Source organism: Phoca vitulina, unplaced genomic scaffold (genome assembly GCF_004348235.1).
Source record: "Phoca vitulina isolate PV1807 unplaced genomic scaffold, GSC_HSeal_1.0 scaffold28, whole genome shotgun sequence".
Classification (NCBI taxonomy): domain Eukaryota; kingdom Metazoa; phylum Chordata; class Mammalia; order Carnivora; family Phocidae; genus Phoca; species Phoca vitulina.
This window is the reverse complement of record NW_022589731.1, coordinates 16,986,236-17,006,744: the sequence shown is the minus strand read 5'-3', so window position 1 is coordinate 17,006,744 and position 20,509 is coordinate 16,986,236. Positions and strand designations below refer to the sequence as shown.

At 36.1% G+C, this 20,509-nt stretch overlaps 1 protein-coding gene across 2 annotated transcripts in view; it reads right to left on the bottom strand.

Moving 5' to 3' along the window:
* Nucleotides 1-20,509, bottom strand: part of WDR11 (WD repeat domain 11) — a 57,924-nt gene that overhangs the window by 18,494 nt on the left and 18,921 nt on the right. For both annotated transcript variants that reach the window (XM_032423073.1, XM_032423072.1), the window contains exons 11-16: nt 18,234-18,318; nt 12,488-12,594; nt 10,516-10,591; nt 5,762-5,870; nt 3,834-3,958; nt 2,986-3,133 (exon numbers count right to left, since the gene is read on the bottom strand). In XM_032423073.1, coding sequence (XP_032278964.1) covers nt 2,986-3,133; nt 3,834-3,958; nt 5,762-5,870; nt 10,516-10,591; nt 12,488-12,594; nt 18,234-18,318 — 650 coding nt within the window. The remainder of the gene's footprint in view (nt 1-2,985; nt 3,134-3,833; nt 3,959-5,761; nt 5,871-10,515; nt 10,592-12,487; nt 12,595-18,233; nt 18,319-20,509) is intronic.

Here is a 20,509-nt window from a genome sequence, read left to right as displayed (position 1 = left end):
AATTTATATAGGAAAGGGCTCAAAACAGTGCCTGCTACACAGTAGTCAATAAATGCTCACTATTAAATAATATTATTGCTCAATTACTTTTCTACTTATTAAAAGAAATCTTGTTTTTTGCATTTATAAAACAAAATAAAAATAAAAATTCACATGCTTCGTTCATAGTGGGAAAGCTCCAGGTTGGCCAAATTGACTATTAATAGACTGGCCCATGCATCAAATACTGCATAAATCCTAGTGGTAGTTAAGAAATAAAAGAAAAAAAATGGATTAAAAATGAGTATTTTAAATAGTTCAATAATAAAAAACTTAAAAGTTATGTTAAATAGAATTCTATATAATACGAAGCCACACTTCAAGATCTGATTTCCATTTTCCTCACCACATTAACAGAATGTTTAAGCATTTGCCTTTAAGTTTACTTTTTTAGTCTTGAAAACTTTCACATTTTATAATCTTACTTTCTAACCTCTAAAATTAAAATATTAAAGCTTAAATAAGCTCAGAAATCAGCTTAGAGTTACAAGTGACATATTAATACAACTATACAATTAAATTATCCAGAGCTTTCTACCTAAGAGTTTGTTGACGGGCTACAAGCCATATGCAGATACCAAGGAGCTTTTAGAGGATGTGGCATAAAGTTGCTTTGTGGCTCCAAATAATCCCAAGAGAACCAATTTAAGATTAAAACTCAATAGAGTATTATTAGTTGACACTGTTATGTTCCTATATACAAAATATGATGTTCAGCAGGCTGACAGCAAAGCAGAGATACTCATTCTCTCTCACTGTTCCAGTTTTCTGAATCAAGGCAGTCAACTACAGATGCTCCAAAACTTAAAATATGCCAAGATTTCCTCTTCTTTTTACCATTTTTATATACTCTATAGTTCTGGGGCCAAAATTCAGAGGGAAAATTTCAACTCAAAGCAAATGTTTAATACTTTACATTTGGGAGGAGGGTAAGATAAATATTGGATTAAAATGAGCAAACAAAACCTCTGCCTAAATACTATATGACAGTCCCTAGAAAATATTTAAATTACAGAAAATAAAAAAAAATGAACCAAAGCCAGTTTCTCACGTATTATACAGTAGCTGCTCAGATACCTTTCCCTAAAACCAACCTGCTCTAAAGTACGTACTAATTTCACCGGAGGCTGGATCTGTGTTAGGCTGCTTATTCCCTGAGAAAGCTGCTTCTAGCTGTGGAATAAAAGGATCTGGCAGGCAGATAGAGACCTGCTATACCCTGACTTTGGATCTCCACAAAAAGAGACAGAATCTTAAAAACTGTGAGGCACAATTACCATCCTGAAAAAAACTCTGTATTATAAAAAGGAAAATTAGGGTCTAATGTCCAAAAGCTTTAAACTTTTTCTGGGGTAAGGAGGAATTGGCATCTCAAAAAATTACTGGGTTGTTTCTACATCCTAATCACAAGTGTGAAGTGATCAGAGACAGATGGAGCTGCCTGTGAGTGGCACTAGAAGAGTTCAGATGGGGCCTTCTCTGGGTTTCTAGAGGAGGAACTCTTTATATTCCTAAGACAGCAAACTGATTTTTCAAAGGACAGCTACATTAACACTGCAACTCTTAGGTCTGCTCTTCCTAGCAGTTTTTCTTTCTATACACTTAAACTAAGTTCCTTTTCCTATTATGACCAAATATTAACCTTTCTTATTTGCATTACTACTTTCACCCTTTCAAACTAGTGACAATGAGAGAAAGTTCAAAACAGACATTACTAAGTCTCAGGTATGACTTGTTCTATATAATAGTAAAAAAAAAAATAGTAAAAATGAAACTTTCACATGTTAGTTTCCATTTTTAGTAGAGAAGGTGGTTTGGATGGCCTCAACTCTTCTTATGTTGTCTATAAGGAAGATGTGGCAGCAGCCTCTAAGAGACCCCCACTGATCCTGCCTTGTTGTATTCATGTCCCTTGGCAGTCACCTCCCAAATGAACAGGACTGACCCATGAACCAACAGCACACTGAGGAACCGACGGAGTGCACTTTCTCAAACTAGGTCCTAAAAGACACTGCAGCTTTCTTTGTGTTCTCTTGGATCACTCACTCTGGAGGAAGCCAACTGCCATGTGGTGAGGACACTCAGACAGCCCTATGGAGATGCCCCTGTGAAGAAGAACTGAGGCCACTCATCAATAGCCAGCGTTACTCTGCAATGGCCATGTGAGTTAGCCATCCTGGAAGTGGACCCTCCCACCCCAGCCACCATCCTGACTACAACCTGTAAGACTCTGAGCCACCTGCAAAATATAGGGGTTGGCATTCAACTAAAACAGTCTATTTTTAGACAACAATTTTAAATAAATATATTTTATGAAATCATCTCATGCCTCCACTTAGGCATTATAACAGTATTATTTAACAAAAGCATTTTCTTATCTATCCATTAAAAACAACCTATGAGAAGCATGCGGACACAAATGAACTACAGAACCTCAGTCAGAGGATTTCACAAGGTCCTAGAAGGATATATATACATTAGTAAATATTAATAATGCTATTACACTTACAACCTGATTACTATTACCCCAAAATGATGCTAGACTGTAAGTCAAATCCTCCAAGGTAATGCCTGAAGTGGAAAGAGGAGATATACTGGAATCAGACAGACAGACAGACCTCAGTTTAAAACTGCCATGTCACTAAGCTGGATAACATTGGGAAAGTTACTTACTCTCCCTTGATTCTGTCATAGTTAAAATGGAAAAAATTCCTTATGGATTATTAAGGGGATAAAAAAGTAAGTAGCACAAGGTAAGTATTTAAGTAGTTACAATGTTATTCTCTAGCAGTATGGAATAATATCTCCTTAAATAGTCAAGTTTATTATTTACATTAAACTTTCCTGAAATAGCTTCACAACTTAACTATGGCTTCACTGGATATGGAATCAACAAAATCTTTGATAAGAACTCTTCAGGAAGACGTAATCAAGAGTTGGACTCACATCTGGTGGAATCCGAGCACTATCTTTCACTGAGTTTCCTTCCACTGTGAGATGATAAACTTGGCCATCATTATCAGTAAACACAAAATGCTCCCGGGCAGAGATGTTCTGACTGAGTTCAGATTTACTTTCTGCCTCCTGCAACAAGCTTTGGAATAGAGAGGAATAAGATAAAGATATTTCTTTTCTCTAGAGTGACACACACATTAATTACCTTGCCCAAAATACAGATGCATTAACAGGAGGTCCAAAACTATTTACAAAAAAAAAAAAAAAAAAAAAAGCAACTGACACTAATCTTTGCCCAGCTAATAACAGGAAAACACAAATTACTTCCAGCAGGTCATTTACCCCATACAGAGGAATGCAGTCAACTAGACTTCACACAAGAAACTTGTTCACTATTTCTGCCGCAGAAAGAGAGGACTTACCTTGACCCATCATTCTCTCTGAGGTTTTTTTATTTGTAAAACTGGTGGGGATGGAGATGGGGACAGTCCATATAAATCTAGCATTCTCTATATATTTTCTTTGGTGTATATAAACGACAATATGATCTATCTGGATGTTCATGCTACATTCATTTGAATTCCAGAAGCTGAAGTTTAGGGAACATCTGGGTAGTGAGAATGATCACGCTCACTAACGGAGGCTGACACGTGGATATTACCATATGCGTTACTGACTGCACTAAGCAATGAAATAATAAAATTAACTCTTCAGTCTTCCAGGTATGCACTGAAACATAACAAGGTACTACAGATGCCTTTGGATGACAGACACCTGTCAAGTTCCCCACCATGACACTGGTATCACAAATGACAGAGGCAGGAAACAGCACACTGCACCTGATCACGGAGGACTCCACGATGCTCAGCTCTGTGTCTGAGACCACGGTCTGGCGGGCCATGGCCTCTCGGGTGGCCAATTGTTTCTTTCTCAGGCTCTTCAGGTTGTGAGATGGGGACCACTCCTGAGAAGCAAAGACACGCACACCTACAAGTGCTCAGCTTACTGCTGTCAAACAATCTTTCCAGAACAGCTGGGCATTCTCAAGCCACTGCTCGGCATTACTTATTATTACTGCACATGAATTCACAATTTGTTCTTAGGTTTTATCTATTTATAGAAAGGCTGAACAAATGCATTCAATTAGTGCTTAAGGCAGATTTTAATAATCTACCCTCCACCTCCTTCTACCTCTAATCTTTAATGAGAGCTTAAGGTAGAAGAGTTTAATGGCAAACTTCCAAAAGGTCTAACTTTTTGATGCTTTCTTTTTTTTACAAAACAAAAATAATAAATGCAATTATGGTGTCTTTTCTTCCCTACCTCTAGCCCTCCCCCCAAAGGTGCATGGGGTGAGATGATCATGTTCCTCCAACCATGGATCACTGTCCTCCACAGATCCACCTCAAATCTCTCATTTGATTTATTTATTCTTTTATATTCCCGCCTATTCTAATGCCTTCAATCTAATATCCTCTCATATGCATCAATTCTTCACAGTAGTTATTTTACATGCATGTATTCGTAACTTACATAAATAGAACTTCGTCATATCCCACCGTTTCTCTTTTCATTCAGTACAGTGTCAGTCCCATCTCTGTTGTTTCTGCATGCTACCAAAGACTCCGCGAGTGCATCCACCAACCTTTAGTCTCTCTGTTCTCCCAGCAGAGAATACCCTGATTGCCCCCAAACTCTCTGACAAACAACACCGCAGTCAATATCCCCACAGAAGCTCCTTTTTGACCAGGGGCTGAAGAGCTGGTGCCCAGGGGATGTCTGTTTGCCAAGGCACTGTCAGTCCGCTCTGCAGAGTGCCTCACCGGTCTGCATTCCTACCCGCAGTGCATAAGGATTCCTGCAACCTACACTACACCCACATCGGATGTCATCTGGCTTCCCAGTTTTTGTTAGTCTAAAAGTTACACCTTGATTATTTTATTTTGCCCATCTCTAAAAACTGCTGAATTTGACTATTTCTTCAGATGCTTGTTGGCCTTTTAGGTTTTTCCACCATTCATGAACTGCTCCTGTACTCTGGCCCTCTTTCTACTAGGGTTCCTGTCTTTCCACTGTTTATGTGCAGGAGTTCCCATAATCCTAACTCCCTACAGGGATTAGTTAGTCCTTTGCTGGTTTCGGACATTGGTAAATTTCTTTTCCCAGCTTGTCTTCTCTATTTAACTTTGACATTGGTGTCCTTCACTGAAGAGAAAGCATCAGTCTTGATTAATTAAAAGCATTTTTTCTTTTTTTGCCTTTTGGTTTGAGCCTCTGATGTCCTTTCCTGCCCCAGAACAGAAAAATATTCTTCTTTTTTTGCCTATATTAATTTTATAGCTTTATATTTTTACATTTAGGTCTTTAATCCCATGGAGCCCACCTCTGAATATGGTATTAGGTAGAGATCCAGTATTTTTCTCCATAAAGTGACACCATTTTCCCAGTACTGTCCTCTTTTTTTAAGGTTGAGGTAGCTACCATGACCTTTATTCTCTCACAAATCTTTTTATCATGTTTAAACATGAATATGTTTATCATGTTCCTCAAAATATCGAAGTAAAATCTGAATTGGAATTGCACTAATGCAATATTTGCTTAACCCATCCAAGAAACTAAAAGTTATCTCCATGTACTTAGATCATCTCTCAACACACATTTTTAGCAAGGAAATACATGACACTAATGATTTCAATTCAAGCAAAAGAAAAATATTCACGACATACAGAACATGCCTAGATAAACTAGTTCTTCAGTTGTAACTTACCAAAGCAGTTATTGCAGGGAAGTTTTTGGACATTTCTCGAAGAATGGTACAAGTCCTAACATCCCATAATTCGAGGGGTTTATCTTTGAATACAACTGCCAAATACTGCCTAAAATAAACAAAAATACTAAATAAGCCCCCTTTTGCAACATTTTCACCATAAGTAATACAAATAAAAAGTTGAGTAAATCAGAAAAGTCACATAATGTATTCTAAACATAGACCATATAAATTAACATTTAGTTCTCATGATTAATAGTCATTAAGAAGGTAAAGCCCTAAGATGACCTTTGAGAGCCATATAGCCATAATTAAGCAAGGAGCCCAGGAAAGAAGAATGAAAAAAGGAACAAGTTCATATTTTACCAGTTTATCAATTTATGGTAACCCTCCCAAGGCTTCATTTTCTCACACATGACATGAGAATACCACTACCTATCCCAATGGACTGGTATGCAGGTTATGGTAAAAATTAAATGAAAAGTAAAGGTTTTCACAAAGTTTCTATTAGGCTGACACTAAGGAAATGTGACCGAGCAAGAAAATCCCTACACTCAGTGTACCAAAGGACTTAGGTTCTCCTGCTCAGGACAAAGTCTGCCACTTGATAATTATGTGGCCTCAGATAAACCATGTAATCTTTTTGAGTTTTATTCTACTTATCTTTAGAATGGTGTTAATAACATCTGTCTTACTCCCTCACTAAATGCCCTAAGAATAAAAAAGGGGGGCAGGGGATAGCACACATGAAAGAATTTTATACATCATTATGGATTATACAAAGGCAATATGTTACATTTTTTATTATATCTAACATAAAGGCATTAATGGCTTATATATAAATAACTAATGTAAGATAGAGTCTGGTGAATGCGACAAAGATTCAGTATGAAAGAGGAGATTTATTTTGACAACTGGACAATGGCATTTTAGGCAGAGTTACAAATGTGACAAATGGCCAAGACAAGAAAGGACACAGAGTGGGGGAACATGCTACTTGAAATGTAGAGAATGAAAGAGGTAGCGTCATGAGAAAGAAAATCGAAGTGTGAATTTTGGATCACATTATAAAAGATTTAAAACACCTGAATAAGCCATGCTAGATATACAGAGATTTATTCTGCAGAGAATAGTGGATCACTGAAGGTTTTAAAGGAGGGGGGATAAAGTGATCAGTTGTTTTAGAGGTATTAATTTAGCAGGCGTGTATGGAGTTAAGACTGGAAACAGAAGAGACTGAAGTCCAAATAGTCTGTCATGTTTAAACATGAATATGTTTATCATGTTCCTCAAAATATCGAAGTAAAATCTGAATTAGAATTGCACTAATAATGCAATATTTGCTTAACCCATCCAAGAAACTAAAAGTTATCTCCATGTACTTAGATCATCTCTCAACACACATTTTTGAGCAATTCTCAAACCCTGTAATCTCAGGACTCTTTTACATTTTGTTTATTTTTAAAGATTTTATTTATTTATTTGACAGAGAGAGACACAGCGAGAGAGGGAACACAAGCAGAGGGAATGGGAGAGGGAGAAGCAGGCTTCCTGCCGAGCAGGGAGCCCGATGCGGGGCTCGATCCCAGGACTCTGGGATCATGACCTGAGCCGAAGGCAGATGCTTAACGACTGAGCCACCCAAGCGCCCTCTTTTACACTTTTAAAAATTATTGAGGACCCTCCCCCAAAGAACTTTTGTTTACGTGGTTGATAACAACTGACATTTTGCATATTAGAAATTAAGTCTGATAAATTAAAAACTATCCATATTAATTCATTTTAAATTAAAAAATAGAAAACAACTAGCAAGATGGTAGATTTAAATATAAGCTGCATTGATAATTACACCCAATATGAATAATTTAAACACTGCAATTTGAAACACAGATTACCAAATAGAAAAACAAGCCCCAACTACATGCTTTCTAGAAGATATCAACTTTAAATGTAAAGACATAGATAAGACACAAGTAAAAGGTAAGAAAAAGATACACTATGCAAACACTAATCAAAAGAAAGCTGGAGTGGCTATACAAATCAGACAATCTGACTTACTTCTGAATATAGTACCAAAAATATAGAGGATATTTCACAATGATAAAGAAGTCAATCAAAAGGACAGAACAATACTAGATATGTATATACCTAATAACAGAGCTTTAAAATACCCAAAGCAAGAACATGAGCTCTTCAAAAGATAAACAGATCCAGAATAAAGTTCATTTCAACACTCATCTCTCAGTAACAGACAGAAAAGCGGGCAGAAAATCAGTATGAATATGAGACCTGAATAACTACCAACCAATTTGAACTGACATTTATGGAATATTCTAATCAGTAACAGCAGAATACACAATCTTTTCCAGTGCATACGGAACATTCACTATGACAGACCACAGTCTGGGCCATATAACAATCACATTAAATTTAAAATGATGAAAATAATATAAAATATGCTCTCTGACTCTAATGGAAATCATAAATTAACAGAAAGATATTGGAAAACCCCTAAATATTTTGAAATAAAATAATGTATCTATAAATATCCCATGGAAATTTAAAAATATTATAAAGTGAATTAAAATGAAAATTCACCATATCAAAACATGTAGGGTACAGAAAGAGTAGTGCTTATGTGACATTAAGTGCTTATATTAAATTTTAAAGAAAAGCCTTAATTCAATCATCTAAAGTTCTATCTTAAGAAACTAGAAAAACATATTAAACCCGAAGTAAGCAAGAAAAAAAAAAGATACCTATGGCATTTGATGAAACAGAAAATAGAAAACCAAAGAAAAAATGAGAGAAACTAAAAGTGTTTCTTTGAAAAGGTCAACAAAATTGATTAACATAATTTACTGATATCAGAAATAAAAGAGCCATCATTCAGATGAAACTGACATTAAAAGATTAAGAGAATACCATGAACAAGTTTTTAATTAATAAATTCAACAATTTCAATGAAATGGACAGATTACTTGAAAGACACTAACTACCAAAGCTCAGTGAGGAAACAAACCAACCAACCCTGAATAGTTCTACATCTATGAAAGAACTGAATATGTATTTAAAAACTTTCCTGCAAAGGAAGTTCTAGGCCCAGGTGGGTTCCCTGGTGAATTCTTCCTATTTCAGTTAAGGTATAATACCAATTCTACACAAACTCATCCAGAATAAAGAAGAGGAGGGAATATTTCACAACTCATTTTACAAGGTCATCATTACCCTGATTCCAAAACCAGACAAGGATATTACATGAAAACTAGATCAATATGCTTCATGAGCACAGATGTAATAAAATATCAGCAAATCAAATCCAGTAATATATCATCACCAAAAAGAATTTATGCCAGGGATTTAAATAAAGTTGGTTTAACATACAAAAAATCGGTCAATGTAATTCACCCCATTAGCCGACTTAAAACAAAAGCCCATCATTATGATGATGTCCTTAAATGCAGAAAAAGCATCTGACAAAATCCATCACCTATTCAACGATACAAAGTTTCAGTAAACTAGGAATAGAAAACTTAATGTAATAAAGGTCACTTACAAAAAATCTACAGCTAACGTATTTAATGTTCAAAGACTGAACATTTCACCATAAGATCCAGAAACAGAACAAAGATGTCAATTCTCATCATTTCTATTCAACACTGTACTGGAGGTCCTACTTAGTACAGCAAAGCAAGGGGGAAAAAAAGGCCCATTGTCCAGAAAACAGAGATGTAGAAGAGTCTTTACTGGCAAACAACATGGTATGTCTACAGAGAAAATACTAAAGAATCAACAAAAATGCTACTAGAAATAATAATTAAGTTAGCATGGTCATGAGGCCATTACCAAAAATTAACTATTTCAGTATACCATTAATGAATAATTGGTAACTGAAATTAAAAAAAGAAAAAAAGAACATGTGTAAAAGCAATGAAGAAAAAAAAATTACTAGCAAATGATGTGTAATACCTTGACACTGACAATGAAGAAATATTACTGAAAGGCATTAAAGCCCTAAATAAATGGAGCGATAGATCGTGTTCACGAATCACAAAACTTGTTAAGATGTCAATTCTTTCCCCCACATTGGGTCTATGGATTCAGTGCAATCCCAATCAAAATCCCAGGAAGCTTTTTTGGTAAAACTGATAAACTGATTCTAAAATTTATATGGAAATGCAAAGATCCTAGAAAAGCTAAAGCAATTTTGAAAACTATTTTAGACAGCTTACTCCTTTTTTTGTTCTTCTGATTGATTTTCATTCAGTCTCTATGTTTAATAATCTTGCTTTATGTATTTTCCCTTGGAACGAAAAACTAAAAAACTTACTGAAATTAAAATAGGTCTAAATTATAAACAAAGAAAATCAGTTCTTTGACTCAACAAACCTACGTTGAGATAGAAATGCATAAGAATTTAATTAGATGACAACATTTTCTTTGTGGGTGACAGGCATTTACATCAATATAGCTATAGCACAACAAAACAGATTAGTGGTTTTACCAATCTAATGAAATATTAAGATTCATACAAAAGGTATCTCATCTTTTTAAGAAGTAGAAACTAAAAGCAACAGCAGTTTAATTTTATGATGAAAATATTTTCTTGGAAATGGCTGCAAAGCACCATTTACTATCACTAAGAAGTTCTATATGCATTCTAGCATATTCTTACTTTCTTAAAGATTAAAAAAAAATCCTTAAGATTCCATTGTGATAACACCAGATTTTTTTTTTTTTTGGTTCACACTTACTTCAAATGAGATACTTTAATCATTTCGATGGGTGACTCATCATTGCCTCGTTCACCGCGAAAAGCAATGCTCCTACCTTTAATTGCAAATATTAAAGAAAATGTGAAATATCAGATGAAACATGTAAGACACAAGAAGCTATACACACCAATGGAATCTGATCAGTGCTGCCTCTACTCTCCCTTTCATTCTTCTACTTGCTTCTAAGCTGTTTCAAGTAATCTAAATTCAAAACATATTCTCAAAAGTATTACACATTGAAGACCAATAATATATTACTTGTATTCAAAGATCTCTTATAAAATGATATTTACCTTTGTTACAGAGTTTCTTGAACACTTTCAGTGGTTTCTTTTAAATAGTTGTATTTTAGAAATTCAAAAATACCAATTTCCAAAGTTTCAATGCATCTATGGTAAAGGAACTGTCTACTGTAAAACTACTGGTATATTTAAAGTAACATAAACACTCCCGTGCTCACAAATACTAACCAGTGGGGAAAACACTCTTTAAACAGGTATTTAAGATTTCCTGTCCCAGGTACAAATTGCTCAACTGAAATACTTTTGACCTGGTTCCTATCAAAAGGTCTCTATACACTGAAACTGGGGAATGATAAGAATTAGTTAACTGCCAAAGAAGCGAAATGGTTTTCTGTAATTAAAAAATGCAAATTCTACTTTATGTCTGAACAAATATATTTTAATAACATTTCCCACGTTTTTATTTACATTAAACAAAAGAGAGCATGTTCAATTCAGAGAGAATTGAGCGCCTGCATGCCTCCCTGCTCCTCATTGCTGTCAAATGAGGCCCCTGTTCTTATTTGCCAAACACCCACATCCTTTCCTGACCCTCTTTAGAAGACAGGCTAGAAAAGTCTATAATCTATAAACTCAAATATCCCACTTAAGCAAGTTAGTAACTATGACTTATAAATTTGTTGCTCAAAAATAATCTGTAAAAAAAAGACTTTTAAGTTATCTAACAGTCCTGAGCTGACTGGAAAAAATGAATACACTTTTTTTTTTTTCTTTTAAAGTGAATGATACTAGAAAACAGCAGTTCGCCCCTGGGCTACCATGTAATTAGAGAAACCCCAATCTAGGGGCAGGGGTTACTAGGCAGGTCACTTCCAGATGAGACCAGAACAACACTGGAATGATTCCAGTGGGGCTAACTCCTTGAGGTTTAGTAACATACTCAGATAAGTAAGAACAACCATATCTTGGAAATACATATTGAGAAAATACTCAATTTACTACACACACGTGCACACACACATATCTTAGGATTCAAACTATCTACATATATTCTTATTGCTACACCATTTTAAAGAAACTCACCACAATTTTGTTAAGAATTCAATTTGAAATCATGCATCTGTCATAAAATAATTTGAAACTCTCACTTTATTCTATCTTCAAGTTCTTCATTTTGAAACTCATTGAGTTGTAGGTTTTTAAACAATTCTGAACAAGTTACTTTACTGGAATGCTTCCTCTTGTAAAGTCTTTAAGCTCTCAGTCAGAGACTATCAAAAGTTTTAAATTTGAGCACTTAAAGACAATCCTTACTTACAAATTTATAAAGGTTTTCCTAACAAAGGCCAAAAGTTTTAGAATAAAGCCTACTACAAAGATTTATTTTAAAACCGTACTTTTGGTTATCCATAACAATGTGCTTAAAAGTAGAACTGATACCATATGTACTTATGAATCCGTCTGTTCACACTAATGGTACTCCATTTACCATGCACTTGTGTTAACACAATTTGCATACAAACAACAACCAGGAGCCTTTCCAGGGCAATTATTACAGAAAAACAACAACAAAATGAATATACAAATAGGATATAAAAAAAACCTTCCAAGTTGAAAGAAAGTTTTCTGGAATATGTTTTATAAATAGCAACATCTTTGATCAATATGACAAACCATTTTCAATCTTTTAATAGTCTAAATACACAAACCTGTTGGAAGATCAACCAGCTGAAGTTCATTTCTCACTAATCCCATATTGTTTGGTGTTGAAGTAGCAAAGGAAAGAAAACCAGTCAAACTTGTCCATTCGATACCCCTAAAATGATAAATTAAATAAAGTTTAGTCAAATACCTTTTTTTGTTTGAGCAACTTACCTGAAAAATAAGTTTTTCCTAAGACCTAAATTCTATCATACAAGTAATTAATATTAATATGACCTTTCATTTGAGACTAAATTATCATATGTTTCCAATATATATATGAAATTATTTCTAATTAAAACTTTATCTCCAAATGTTATGGTGGGCAAGACAGTTTAGTTACCAGGATTCATAGCAGCATTAAAATGACTATCAAAATCTGGCAGAGGAGAGAGACACACATCACAGTAGTGTCCAAGAATTCCACTGCTTAAGACAGAGTGGTACTGAAATATTCTGAGCCAGACTGCTTAAAGTTGGGTACACTGAGGAATTTTTTTTTTTTTTTAAAGATTTTATTTATTTGAAAGAGAGAGAGAGACAGTGAGAGCAGGAACACAAGAAGGGGGAATGGGAGAGGGAGAAGCAGGCTTCCCGCGGAGCAGGGAGCCCGATGCGGGGCTCGATCCCAGGACCCTGGGATCACGACCTGAGCTGAAGGCAGACGCTTAATGACTGAGCCACCCAGGCGCCTCTACACTGAGGAATTTATCAAATTTCCTATTTGGTTAGGAGGCAGAAATTCCTGAAGTAAACAATTCGAACCGAGCTATTAAATATGGACGTGGCTGACAGTTCCAAATGGTGTATTAGAGAAATGCACAGAAGAAAAATCTCAAAATAATGATAAGACAGCAAGCAACCTATCAGCCAGATGCCTCAGAGTCTCCTTTTTGAGGACTGATAGCAAATGAGTCCAGTTTCTCCCACTGACACTAACTACAGAGTGGTACCGCCATGGCTTGTGGAGAATGGAGGCAGGGGGTGGGGCAGGGAAGGAGACACAGGATAAGTGGACCATCAGCATCATGAGAAGAAGGAGAAACACTGTACTATTGCCCTGCCTTGCTTACAAGGTAATAGAGGCTGGTTGGGAGGGAAGTCCAAACCTTTGCTCTACATGCAACTGCTCACCAGAATTATAGGACAACCGTTTTTAACAATGTATCGTCTATGGCTGCTTTCATGATGTAATGGCAGAGTTGAGTAGTTGTGACAGAAATTTTATGGCCTGCACAACCTAAAATATTTACTATCTGGTCCTTTACAGAAAATGTTTGTTAACCCCTGATCTAGTTTATCCACATCTACTTCAATTTGAAAGCTATTGCTAGATTTAGCATTAAATACTGCCTGAACATGTCCCTCACTTGCCCAAGAAGGTATGCTGGCTTCCTGCATCATATCCAAACTCAGGTGACTTTCAAGGCCTTCCAGTCACTTGCCTCATCCTACCTAACCAAACTTACCTTTCAATCCTTTGAACCTTGTCTGCTATTATAACTGCAGTAACTTTTTCTCACTTACCCCTGTGTATCCACCTATTTGTCTTTTCTCAGAGGGGCAAAGATAATCCCAAAGGAACTAAAAATAGTATTTGTTAGAGCAGGGAATTGCTATAGTCATCAAGGATTATAACTCTTGAAGTGTAAAGTTGTGTTGAAACACTCAGATTAGGCTGCTGAAAACTGAGTACTCTTAAGAATTTCCATGCCTGGAATGACCTCTCTCCTTCCCTCTTCAAATACTATTTGAATTTAAATCCCAGCTCCAGCACTTCGAGCTCTGTGTTCTCTCTTTATCGGTCTCCTTATCTTTTATCACTGCAGGAATAACAACACTGTGTACATAAAGAAAGCCTGGCACCTAGTAAGCACTGCACGTATTAGCGATTACCATCACCATCATCATCATTATTATTCTAATTTCAAGATCTAACTCAAGCCCTATTTTTGTCATGAGGCCTCCTCATTTACTAAACTCAAACCACATCTATAGTGAATACAATATAAATTTGATGAACTACTCACTGAAAAGTCCCTTTGTCTCTTCTCTTTCCTTCCCCTAACATGTAACAATATTCACTAAGTTTTCTACTTGGAGTGAACAAAAAAAGTGAGAAATCATTTTGAACTTATTGTGCTGTTTATGTAAGTCTGGTAGCGTCAATCAGATCTGTTTACCCGTAGAAACCGAAGACATACTATCCAAGGCTTGCTGCTGTCAATCTGAACACCTACACTCCATACAGTAATGCCATGATCTCTGGACACTAAGAATCCCAATCTGCCCATTCTTCATTATTTTTAAAAATGTATCTGTGAAGTAGCCAGTGTATACCCATGACTGTGCTAGGCACTAGGAGTACCACTGTGAATGATCTGACTGCTATCCTTCTGGAGCTTATGATCTAGCAGAGAAAAGACATTATACAAGTGCGTTCTGGACTCCTAGTACAAAAGAACTGGTATAGAGTTCAACAGGAGCTTGTGAGAATCACATAGAATCCGGCCTCGGGTGCCCACTGAGACCCAAAGGGCAAGTAGGGTGTTGCCTCAACAACATGAGGAAATAGTGTGGCTAGCTAAGAACCTCTGCACTTGATTGCACTCTCTTGGAAGGGAGGCACACCACATCATGCCTCTCCGGGCATGTGCAAGGCACTCAATACATTCTGTTGGATTAAATGAATGATGTCCGAGGAAAGCCTAGCACTCCTCCTTATGATTATTAGTGTCATACATACTCAGCCTGCTTTCCCCGCTGTCTACAAAACAAAGACACCCCAACGTTGAGGACAGAACAGAACGTGGAGTGGCTGCTTACTTGTAATGCAGCGCTATGAGCATGTTGCCTTTGAGCAGATTCCAGCAGCAGCTTTCATATCTGAGTCCTACTGATCAACTTGAAGAAAATAAAAGTCAAGTTGGACTTCAAAGAATATTAGATAAGGATGGGATTATCTCTCAATAGAAAAGAATGAAAACACAGCAAGCACCCATGGCTCTCGGGATTAGAAAGCTATTGTCTGGGTTTAACTACACACTGAGCTCTATAAAAATCTCGTAAGCACAGCAGCTCATTTTCTGACTCGATCTAGGATTGTTCTGTTGGATTCTTAACTAGTGAACAACTGTAACCATAGAATCTGTCAGCAGGTATTTGTGGTTCTGACTCCTACAGGTTCCCAGGTTGGGCCTGCTGACTTCTCCTGGGGCCGCTGCAGAGGCTACTTCTCCACCCTGGGGGACTGTGGGGAGCACCCACCTCTGGAAGGCCTTGAAGTTCTGCAATCTATAAAACTAACTTCTGCAAATTTATAGACAAAACAGAGATTATTATTTTACTTTGCACAAATCACTCAATTTACTCAAAGCAATACTAAGTCAAAGTTCTGACACCCATATAAACTGCTGTTATTTAGTAAGTTTTGACACTGAAGAGTATTGTGCTATATTATTGTAAACTTAGCCTACTGGACAAAGATGCAAACTAATAATCTAAGAAAACCTCCATGTACCATTTATTTATTCCTTGGTATCTTCCATTAGATTATAAGCATCAAAGGTTATGTTTATAGGAATACAGAAGATGCTCAATACGTATTTGTAATGTATAACTGGCTAAAACATCATGATTTTAAAAACAACCCACAGACAAAACTATCTGCAGTTAGGTAGTCCCTGGCCATGTATATGCTTAAGATTCAAGTATGTAAGTGGTTTTTAAAAAACATATTTAGTACAAGGCAAAAGCAACTTTTAAAAGTTGACCTTAAATCTGCGTATGAATATCTAGAATGTGTCGGGTTTATTGCTAGTAAGTTCAGCAATTTTTATAACACATCTGTGAAATTTTCATAATGGCTTTTAATTGTAATATTATAATCACATTAATTGAAACACAAAGACGGCAGGATTTTAGCAACCTCCTGGGCATCATCTCTGAATATAAAAGGTGAATTATCTTCAAAATGGCAATTGAGAGGGAAAATTCATATAAAAAAATGGAGCACATCTGTGTGATCATTCACAACATCAGCCTGAGCAGCATATCCATTATTTGGTATCCCAAGTCACACTATAATTTCAAGTATTACTCAATAACAAATATTATCACAGCATGAGTAAGTCATGTATTTAGTGACATCTACCATCTGAACGATCCAGGAAAACAAATCTTATTTAAAACTAATAACTTGCTGATAAACTGGCTACTGAGTCTTTATTAAAGATTTCAGTGATCAGAAAAAAATGAAACTGTATGGATTTTCCAGAGGGAGGTATAAATTTCTAGCACAAATCCTGGCTTAGACAACATTTTCATCTTATTGCCAAAATGTGCCCTCTGTGCATTTTTTTAGCTGGAGATGTAGCACATGTACTGTAAGTATAAAGGTCAGTTCTGAAGCCTGAAAGGCCCAGATTAAATTTCACAGATTACAATACTGAGTTTCTTCTATAAATTGGGAATAAAAATCGTGCCTACCACATAAAGCTGTGGTGGGGACTCAAAGAAATGGTCATGCAAAGTATTAATACTTAACACGTCCCCAGAACAAGTACTGATTAAATGGAGAGTTTGATTGGTGGGTGTTAGCCACGAAAGGAAACACTATACCAAGCCAAGGGTGAAAGGAAACGTCAAGAGAAGAAATGTAGACTGGAAAGAAGGAGAGAGCAGGTAGCAGCAGCGGCAGAAGGATCTCCTGGAAGAAGAGAAAGATGAACAACAGCCTGACATGGTCCAAACACAGACCCGTGTCATTGCACCCAACGGTCTAGTGACTCTGAAAACATTAGGACACCATGTAAAGGTATTTAGGGAGCTCCTGGAGGGCACAGCATGAGGTGGAGACCAACAGTCAGCTACCTGGGCTGTACCACAATATACTCAAAAGAATAAGGCAATGTAAACTTTTCTGGAACTTCCATCACAATCAGAAGTTGTGATACTTAAAGGGTTAACCTTTCCCCATTGAGAAAATACAATTACTCAGAATAACGTGTTCATGAAGGATTAACTACGAATTTTAACATATGCATGAGACCTATAATTATATAATGTACAGAGGACAGAAAATGGCCTTTCTTATATGTTTGTTAAAAGATCATCAAAAAATACTGGAAATGTAATAAATTTATATTATACACACATAACTTCACAATCCATCATTGCTAGGGCAAAGAAAGGACAGCAGACATGCCATCAACAAAATAATGCTATGGAGCAGATATGCATGCACTTCAAAACAAAGCAACCTTCTTCCCTCAGGTATCTCTGAATGCACAGCACTCATAAAACACATCACATCTCAAAATGAAAGAAGAAATGCTATACAGTTTGGTCCTTTTCTAAAAAAAAACAAATGAGATTAGTTAATAATTAACATGACTTCAAATTTTTCAGGAATAGTCCTACAGATGGATCTTTATAGAAATGAAAAACAAACTATATAAATCTGAACAAGGGAACACAGTGATAGTCAGTGAGAAAATATCCTAGACCTTAGGAGAAATCAGATGCAGCAATAAAAGTTAGAAAAAATTTTCCACTGCATAATATCCTTTTACAAAGCAAACAATTAGTGCTCAGCCTTGATTAACATAACCATTACTTAAATATCAATATTTATTATTTAAAACTTTCAGGCAAATAATCACCACTGCAAAGTATTCAATGTAGTAAAGTCTCCCAGAACTTTTTTCCAGTATACTTTCTGTTTGTGATCTCAAAGTCATAATGCATACTCACTTGACTTCACAGGAGTGGACGCTTAATTCCTTATGCAGCAGCCCGCTGGTGAGATGGTACACCAGGACAGAACCGTTACTTGTACCTATTGAAATGATGTAAGAGAAGAGTATTAATCTAGCCATAGTTCCAGATCTGTCCAAATAGTCTTTTCTCAAGATTTTAATAATTTTATAACATTTATCTTTTATAAAAGGGACCCAAGCTATGTGTTAAGAAAGAGTGAATTTCTCGGTCTTCTCGCTTCTCAAAAATGGGCCTAATCTCATGTGCTCTAAGATCTTACCTAAATCCAGGGATAGAGTTTCACAGAAAGGCTTCAAAATCTAACTCAATACACATGAAATTTGAAGAAGCACTTTGCTAAGCTTTTTTACACATGGGAACTCATACTTTTTGAGATTTGGAATGTTTACAATAGCCAGGCCTCAAAAAGGCAACCTAACAGAACTCATTAACCAGATCTTTTCTATTTTTCTTTACAAAGATTTTTGTTTTGTTTTGTCTTTTATATTACATAAATCATAGAGATGGTCAAGTATGGTGGTTAACTGTGGATTTTGTAGTTAAACTAGCCTGAGTTCAAGCTCTGGCTCTGTCTTACACTCTTACAAATTACCTGCCCACACTAAATCTGTGTTTTTAATTCCTTTAACATGGGAATAATAGAAAATTTACTTGCTGGAGAGTAAATGAGAAGACATATTTTAAACACTTAATACAGTACCTGGCACAAACTAAGCACACGTTTATTACTATTTTTATTATTGTTGTAGTTTGGTTTGTAGTTATTTTATGCCTAAAGCTTTTCATGGCCTCAGGTAGAGTCTGTCTATAATTAAATTGAAGAAACATGGCCATACTTGGAAAAGTAATGTTTCAGTCCTTAAAATGTTTTTATAAGTTAAGCAAGAAAGTGAACAGTATAATTGGTTGGACAATCATTTTCTCACTGCACATGACTTTAAAAAAATTAATGGATTCATGCAGAGTAATAGAATGTAGAAATGACAGAATAATAATAGAAATAAAAACACTAGGCAAGTTCCAATTTTAGCTTACCTGCTGAATAAAGCTTCATTAAATATTTTACAAAGCTATTCTAGAAAAATACAATATTATACTTGTTTACATTTATCATCTATTCCATGATAATACCTTCTAGTACTGAGACAATATCTAAAGAATTACTAGAACTTTTCAATTAATAAATCATCATCATAATAAAATGATTTTAACATTCTGCAAGCTTTCTGTTTTTTGGGGGTTTTTTTGGTTTTGTGTTCTGTTTTTTTTTTTTACAGAGAGTGAGCGCCCACACACTTGCACACTTGCACGACTTGGGGGGTGGAAGGGAGGGGCAGAGGGGGAAGGAGAGAGAATTTTTTAAAAATATTTTATTTACTTATTTGACAGAGAGAGCGAGAGAGCACAAGCAGGGGGAGCAGCAGAGGGAGAGGGAGAAGCAGGCTCCCCGCTGAGCAGGGAGCCCGATGCAGGCTCGATCCCAGGACCCTGGGATCATGACCCGAGCTGAAGGCAGACACTTAACCAACTGAACCACCCAGGCACCCCAAGGAGAATCTTAAGCAGGCTTTATGCCCAGAGCAGAGCCCTACACAGGGCTTGATCCCATGACAGTGAGATCATGACCTAACCTGAAATCAAGAGTCAGATACTGAGTGAGCCACCCAGGCGCTCCTACATTCTGTAAGTTTTAATGATGCTGAACCTATGACCTAATATTCTAGGGGCACCACAAGGAGCAGTAATTCCACAGTGGAACTCTGCCTCTTTTCCCTAGTGACTGCAAAAGTTTAGGCACTTATTTTATATTTTTTCCTTTTACTTTGTGATTATACTAAATTCAATAAATGACTTGATCATCACACTATACCAGTAAAATACAGCTTATTCTACAATAGAAATCTCAGACCCTGACTTAGCTCCAATTACCTAGCTGTGGCAAGAAGTAATTTTCTCCAAGAAATTGACAAAATCCTAATTGACAATTTAGGTATACTGACACTGTATATACATGTATATACATGTACATATAATGTACATTGACAAATTCCAATTAAAATCTCTATAAGAGGTTTAATATAAGTCAAGAGTTTCTAAAACAAAAACTATCTGCATTTATATAAATCTGGACACATGTACACACAGATTACCAAACATTAAAATGCAAACCACTTTCAGAAGACAGTAATGGAAAAACTGGGAAAATCCAAATACTGCCAAATACGATTACTCAAGTGAGCCTTTAGTAC